The sequence below is a fragment of the Agelaius phoeniceus genome, chromosome 4 (genome assembly GCF_051311805.1).
Source record: "Agelaius phoeniceus isolate bAgePho1 chromosome 4, bAgePho1.hap1, whole genome shotgun sequence".
Lineage (NCBI taxonomy): Eukaryota > Metazoa > Chordata > Aves > Passeriformes > Icteridae > Agelaius > Agelaius phoeniceus.
In genome coordinates, this window is record NC_135268.1 from 39,578,538 (window position 1) to 39,586,928 (window position 8,391).

The 8,391-nt window shown below is 36.1% G+C and overlaps 1 protein-coding gene across 1 annotated transcript in view; it reads right to left on the reverse strand.

Annotated features, from left to right (window-relative positions):
- VEGFC (vascular endothelial growth factor C) overlaps positions 1-2,500 on the reverse strand; it is a 193,330-nt gene extending 190,830 nt beyond the window's left edge. Inside the window, exon 1 of the mRNA XM_077177348.1 lies at positions 2,407-2,500. Coding sequence (XP_077033463.1) covers positions 2,407-2,454 — 48 coding nt within the window. The 5' untranslated portion in view covers positions 2,455-2,500. The remainder of the gene's footprint in view (positions 1-2,406) is intronic.
- Positions 2,501-8,391: the final 5,891 nt, after the last annotated feature.

The following is an 8,391-nucleotide window of genomic DNA, read 5'->3' on the forward strand; positions in this document are numbered from 1 at the left end:
AAGTAGACAGTTCTATTAGAAGCAGCAGTATGGAGTAATGTGCCATAAGACTAATGAGGAAACATTCTGTTCCTTGATCTACTAGAGAAACAAGATAAGGTATTTCACTTCTCTTTTTTTCTACCTGATATTATCTTTAGAGCTCTGTCTCTCAGTATATTTTGTATAGTGCTTAATAGGACAGCTCCAATCCTAATCATAACCACCAGTTCTGAATTCTGTCTTTCTCAAGGAAGAGATTTAAGCACACAGAAATAACCAAAATTAAGTCACAATAAAAACCTGTTGCTGCCAAAGACAGAAGTGCCTGATTCCCTGAGTACTGCAGTGCTTGAGCTGTGCTCACAGAATTTATATGGCAGGCTCTTGCTCAAATCCAGAGCTGATATGCTGGAGATTAACTCCTAATTTCCATGTAAACCTGGTATAATTCAGAAAACAAGCACTGTACAAATCCAGAATCCAGATCTAGCTGGCCTTTTAAGATCACACTTAGCACACACTGAAAGGAGTAACCTACTTCTGAGCTCATTTGTCATTGCTTTATGTCCATGGAGAGAAACAAGGAACATGATCACAAGGAACATTATCAAGGAAATCACAGCCTGCAATTTCAATTGTCCAGCTCCTGATGCTCAGATCTCTGCTTCCCACCTGATCCCTTACTTTGGACTTCACCTGTCCCGGTAATACCACCAAGCTATTCCTCGCAGGGCATATCTGCATTCAGGTTTTAGTTTAGACCAGTAGTACACTGTTCACATAAACCTCCTCATCAGCCCTACTTATTGAATAAGACAACAGAATTTCCTTCCTTTCAGAGGATGACCAACTGGAAAATTCAGTCCAATTGTCATCAAATGTTCTTTGTGGTAGGTTTTTTATAGGAAGCAACTACCACTTGAGAATCACCCCTTATTCCTCCCAGTTCCCTTTATCTTGTTCTGTACATTTTAATTTGGCCTAGAGAAAATCAAAGCACACACACAAAAAATTCACAGCAAAATTGGTAACAGTTATTTAAGTATTCAGTAAACATTATTCCATAATACACCAACCAATCAGAGTGCATGATTTGTATCTATTTAGCATACTACCAATCATTGCTGATGGCATCAGAAACAAGAACATCCAGCTGAAAGTTAGAGCAAATCTTCACAAAAACTATGTAGCATTAAGAAACAGCATGATGTAAACTTGTCTTCATCATCATCTTCATCCTTCATCATCACTGCCTGCTGCACACTTTCTCTACTGAATGAGCTTCCCCCCTTAGAGGTGATGTGTGCCTTCAGCTACAGATCTCATTAAGGAACATTTATGCCTGCAAGTCTATGTAAGTCTGACTTAACATCTTCTGTGCAACACTGTTCTCTCCTCCTGGGAGCCCTGCCTTTCACATTGCTTTCTGCTGCTTTCTTTCTACCTACTAATATACATGAGTGCTCTGGTTTTAGAAAAAAAAAATAAGACAAAAAAAAGATGAGACAACAGTGAATTCTTGTCACTCTGCTAAGGCACAATCCTACAGTTCATCTCCATCAATGAGCGCAGTTGTATATATTGATCAAAGACAAAAAAAATCTTTTCCTGTTATTTTCTCATTGTGAAGAAAGCGTTTCCCACCCACAGTGTTCTTACAGTGCATGGGATTTTCTTCAACTCTTGAATCCTTCTAGACATGCTTTGAATAGCTCCTTCTCTTCATGAACTAGAGAACAGAATGGTGACACGGAAGAGGAAGATAAGGCTCCTCTGGAATTGCTCAGATTCTGTCTGCATGGCCCATAAAAGTCTAGGAACTTTTGTATTTCCTTTCCCATGGTCATAAACTCTGGAGAGAATGAGAAACTTGTGTCAAAGGGGAAGCCTACTTATTTAATGAGTTATGTTGCTTATCCTTATCCTTATTTAAGAATTTGTCTGAATCAGACAATTGCTATCAGAAACATCCTCCTCTGCTAAGAATTGTGGGGGTATTTTTGTCTGGTAGGCCTTGTTTGAGATGGAGAAAATCCTAATTTAAAACTTCCTGGACTCTTATTCTTCTTTGTCTCCTCTATCTCATCCTGGCTCTTGGACAGTTATGGCAAGGGCTTATATTTCAGCACTTGAAAGGTCCACCTTGAAACAGAGCTGTGTAATGATATTCCAAGTATGTTGACAAAGAGTTGTAAATTATAGCAAAATCAGAAGGACAAGAAGAAACTCACTGCTAGACGGAAAAGGCAATTTAAAAGCCAACTAGAAAGCAAGGCAGAGCAATGGATGAGTAGAGAGTTAACACTTGCTCTGACTGATTCTTCTGCATCTCTGACACTGCAACTAGCAAGACCATCCTTTCCCTGAGTGCATTGATTGCCACTAAACCACAATAAAATAATAAGAAAAAGCAGTTCAACTTACCCAAGTTGGTTGTACAAACATTCTCTTCCCCCTTATTCCTGGGAACATAGCTATTATGGATGGCAATGTACGGGTCACTATTCCCTTAGGGACACTGCATACTTGCAAGAGAGACTGGTTTTATACTGGCAGTATACTGGCAGTATTTAGCATTTGTCTGCATTTGGATAGATTCCAGTCATTGTTCAGCTTTGAATGAGTGTTTGGGCATTGGGTATGTAATGGATTATTTTTATAAAATGCTTTGTGAGTATCAGCCTATTATTTTTTTGTGATTTATATATATGTTTTAATTTTTTACTGACCATAAAATTAATGTAGATAAATGAAAATTAAATTCAGCATAAAAATAAAAATTACTAGAATAAAGTTTACTAAATCCCAGCCTAGGGTCAATATTTTCATTTGAGTTTGTTAACTAGTTATTATTAGTTATACAAAAGTAGCTCAAATGGTCACTCTTATCTGCAGCAAGTTTGAATGACATAATTCATTGGCTCTTCAGAGCAAAACTAATAAGAAATGCTTGCTTCATGCCAAGAATTCTTGTCAAAGTGTGATTTGACAACAGTTACTTGTGACCTCTACAAGACCCAGAGTTGCAATGCACTTGATCAACAGTTATTAAATACTATGCATCAAAACTGGCATTTTTCTTGGATGAAGCTTTATATCCTTTTCTAGACCCAGGACTGTTTTTATTTCACCTGCCAGTTCCAGTGCAAATTTCTGTTTCAAATCTTTTGGTCTTTGCTACTCTGAGGAATATATATGCACCAAATAAAAGCATTTATCAAAATAATCTGTATAAATTACTAGAATTTTATACAAAATAAAGCTTTACATTTGGATAATCAGATATATCTCAGTTCAGCATTTGTGTTTTATTCCTTACACAAACTAGTAAATTTTAGATTAAATATTCAAAAGCTGGAACAAAATCTAAGTCCAGTCAGGCTTGACTTGGTACGCACAAATAACTCAATGGCTAATGTAATTATCTCAAAACAGGCACTGTAAACACAAGCATTTAAATGTTTACACTGATAAATCAGAAATATTGTAACGTATAAAAATCTGTATGTGTAAATCCAAGACACAAATATCAGTAAGTGTATGTAAAAAAATAAGAGATCGTCTGGGATCAAAGACTGTGGATTTCATGATTATAAAAGGTTATTATTATAGGACAGAGTGTCAGTTTTCTTGATCACTTAACCAGGCAAATCAGTGACAATTGGGAAGGCATATGATCTCTTAAATCTCTCAAATCTTCAAGATCCCTCTGGGATCCCTCTGGAAATAATGTTCATGTTATAAGTACTATTATCTACACACTATTATTTCTTTATGGCCATATATAAAGTCTTTACTCAGGGAAAGTCAATTTATAGCAAACACCACCAAGAAATGAAGAACAGATGATAAGAATACTATATGTAACAAAGTATTGGCACTGTAGGAATGTTAACAAATGTCTACACATATCAGAGACAACCTAGAAAACACACTGGCTATAGTTCTTTAATTTCAATTGTAGTGGTATTTTGATATAGGGTTGTTTTGGTTTTTTTTGTAGTTATTGGGCTTTTTTGACAGATGACTTGGCCCATGATAACACAAAAGCTTACTGCAAATTCACAGAATGTAAAGTACAAATCCTCTGCATCGGGAGAACAGCCTGTTTTGACTCAGCTAAACCCAGAAATTTTGTATAATTGGCTGAAATACTGCTAAATTTTGACCAACTTGAAATCTCATGGTGATAAAAAAGAGAAAAATTGCAAAAAACTCACATTTTGTATTACTCTCTTTGCCTTCAACTTTCCCAAATTGCTAAAAAATAAATCCCATACTCTTCCAAGATTACCATTTTCTTACAGTACTTTTCAGGCATTGTATGATGTGTACAGAATATATTACAATTCTGTCCCTGGTATTTTTCCCTTTTGTTTTTGATAAAGACTATGGCCACACCATTCCCATGGGCTATTCTAGTATAAGTATGCTTATAAGCTTTCTGCATTCACACAGCAGACCTTGTAGGATATGTTCCAGTTCCAACCTTCCTGTAACACAACTATCATAACCTTATTGTACAGTACAACATAAGGAGCTCTACCTTACCCCACCATAACCAAAGTGGTGAAAATCCTGGGCCAGGGCAGTACCAATGCATTAGCACTTTGGCAGATAGCCTTCATGAGGTGGAGTGCACTGTCTGTCTCCACAGGGCTGGCGTGATGGAATGTCTCCATCACACACACCAGTGTTTCCTGTCCCATCCCAGGCTGCCCCATGTCATGCAGGGTAGGGCGTGCCAGATGTCTCATGTGCTGGTTCTCTTCATCACCTGACCCATTGTACTAGTCTGTGCCTTAAAGCCAATCTACAGCTCTAACCTGGACTCTACAGAGCTTAAGAACACAGTGGTGTAGAGCGGGACACCTACAAGGACCAAGTAGGAAAAAGGTCCTTTCTTAGCTTATGCAGGAGGGTAAGAGTAGCAGAACTTGAAAACTGAATCAGGAGACCCAGATTTTATTCCCACTAAAAGCCAGGGATATGCTTTACTGTTTTCCAGGCCAAAATACGCCTCTTCAGAGCTTAAGAAGAACAGAACCTTATAACCAGCCTCCAAATAAATGTTTTCCAAGTTTTTTCCAAATTTTTTTCCAATGTTTTCCAAATGTTTTTCCAGTATACTGCAGTTCATAAAAAAAACCTAACAAAACAACTCCCACACCAAAACAACAACAAAAAACCTCCAAACCAAAGAAGGAACAAGATGAAGCGACCTTGTCTTCTCATCCTGGGATAATCTGAAATTAGATGTCTTTGGAGTATTGGGCTCCTGTTCCTTAAACATGAAGATACTTTTTCAGAAAAGAACCATCAAAAAGAGTCTTGTCAGCTATTGCCAATCAGTGAACAGTATTTGACCTTCAACAATGCTGATTTTACTACCACTCACTCTGTTTTACTGATGCTGGTGAATCAGTTAAAGTTTCAGATTGTGTCTAGTAAAGTAAACACTGACTTGAAAACCCATAAATATTTTAAAAATGCAAGGGCACACACCTCTATTTTAAACTAAGTAGACATGTAAAGTAGTAGCTTTACTTCCTAGGAGTTTTAAAATCATTAACTTGACAAAAAAAATCTGCTTTCTAAAGTATTTCAAAGTATTTTAGAACTCTTTCACTTCTATAAACAAGATTTTCATTGACTTTTCTGAATTATCTCAGTTTATTCTAGGTATGTGTTAAATTCTTCATGATATACAGATTTATTGGAATAACTCAGGCAGAACAATGATGTGAGAGCAACTGCACCTCAAAATACAGCTAAGAGACCTTACTACAGCATCCAGTCTGAGCAGCCAGCTTATTTAGTCCTTCAGGACTGATAGTCTGCTAGTTCATATAAGTATTATAGTTTGTTGAGAAAAAAAACTAGCACACTAAATTGTAAAGAATGTCAAAGCTTGTAGATGCTATACCATATAATTTCACAAGCTATGCTTTATTTGGCAGGTGTAATTTTCTTAAAAAACTGTTGAGCAGCTAACAGCTTTTAAAAATACTTTTTCTCACTTGTAGATGGTAAACAACTACAAAATGAATACAATATGATGTAGAAAATAGGTACATAAGTCAGCCACTTTTAAAATATCACACCCATAAGAGTATTTGTTTTGTTAGTACATGCAGCATGAGATTCTGGTATAAGTGTCTCTTTTCCTTGCATAGAACTCTATTTGCCACCCATTTGTATGAAGCATGTACTCTCTGACTCCCTGTGAGGAAAAAAAAAGAAAAGAATGCTTTCCATATAAGTAATAGGGAAGGAAACCTTATTCTTTCTAGTGTTTGTTTAGCAGCTGAACTTCAAACATTCTCTGAAAAGCAAACAACTCCAGGAAAAGGAAAATTGAAACACAACAAGCATGTTGAACACATGAAAAGTTTTGAACTGCAACTGCAGATTAAATAAAAGGTTAACAATGATGGGAACCAAATACATAGTTAAAAATCCAAGAAAAAGGGAAGAACCAAATTACACAGGTTCATGACAAGTTCTAAATCTTCTATTGATAATTTTTTAGGGTTCCTGTTCATGTTTTATACATTCTAGAATGAAAAATTTCTTCTTTGAGCAATGGAGGATCATGAAGCATCAATTTCACACAGAGTTTATTCTTTTAACATCTTTATATGAAATAAATAGCAGGAGAAAACATCTACATTTTAAAGAAAATTATTCTAGGTAAGATATATGAGAATGTCAGCAAATAACACAATATCTTGGGTGCTACTGCTTTAGCCTATAACAAATAATAAAAATGTCTCATTGCCCGGAAATACTGCATTACTGCATTGGAAAAACAAAGCAAGAGCTCCCTCTATGCAACTGTAGATACATTACTTTGTTGTACTGAAATATATTTTACAATATACTGTGAATGTGACTGATGCATATTACAAATCAACAAAATTATTCAAAACAGAGTTCTGAGCAGCAGACTGAACTATTTTTCCCCCCAATACAAATAGACAAGAATAACAGGATAAAACATGTAAGACTTTTATACTACATGAGTTGTTAGGAAGTTACAAGACTGGAATCTCAGATGAAGCACAAGAACACTTCCAGTTGAAAGTAAACTAACCCACGCTAATAAGAAACATCCGAGGAAGTTTATTATTATTGCTACAGTCAGATGGCAGTAGAATTTACCATTCTCAGCTGTTTTCCCTACCTCTCTGTTGAAAGCTTCTGCTCCCACAGCAGGAACAACTTCTGAACTTTCACAGATGGTTCACTATCTCACCCAGATCACCACAATAAATTACATTGACGCTGCTTAGGATTACTTTAATATCCTCTGTACGAAACAGCAATAGTTCAGAACTTGTTTCATGTGTGGTTGCTCCTGCTACAGAAGCAGTAATCTCCAAGACAATGAATACCAGGCAGACAAACAATAATTGCTTCAGCCAAATGAACTGTAAACACTTGTGTTTGCACATTAAGTTTCTGAACACAAAGGTGATTCTTTAGTGATGTAATGCAGAAATGGGAACTGTTGCAACATTTCCAGGCTATCTTTCCAAGCATTCTTCTGCCTTATACAAACAATTCTTAGAGCTAATTGTAATTTTTCACAGAACTTTGGCAGATAATCCTGCAACCAAGGGGGAAAAAAGTGTTTCTTCATGAAAAATAATCAATAATGCATGATGGTAGTGAGCACTGTTAAGATATGGTTGCTGCAGACATTACTTACTGCCTTGAAGCTGTATAAAATTATTCTGAATGTCATTGCATGTTCTATAATAAGAAAAAGCCATCCCCTGCTCATCTTGTCCTTTTAGAAACAAAATATTTGCCAGCATACTTCGAATTTAAGTTGGAAAATTACTTTCTGTCCTTAAGTTTGTAACAATTTTATTTTAAATTTAATGTGCTCTGAGATAGATATGATTAATGTAAAAGGCAACTAAGGTGTTAACAGTATTAAAGACTTACTGTTCATTTTGAGGTTTCCTCCTCTTCTCCTCAGTGGCCAGGCTGACAAGTCTTTTGCACAGAGAAAGGAGAACAATGAGCACTGGTAGCTTACTGACTTCACAAATTCTTTTCTCATACCCTGAGGAAAGAACAAATTTTCTTTAACTTCAGAATCACTTGTTATCTGGCAGAAATACTTATTGCCTGTCTGTCAAAACTTCAATCAGAATGTGTCACTTTGACCAGAGCACTCTTTTCTTGTCAAACTATCCTGTTGAGACAATTGCAACCTAATTGCTGAAGACATCAACCAAGACTACTCTAAGAAATTTCAGACACAGGCCAGCCTAAGAAAGCTGCTTCAGGAGTATTACAATTTATTCATAAGAAAGATGGTAACTTGCCTGAAAATTATGATTAGAGATTTCTGCCATGGTTACATTTTTTACAGTTCATTCCTCTCTCAAAAAA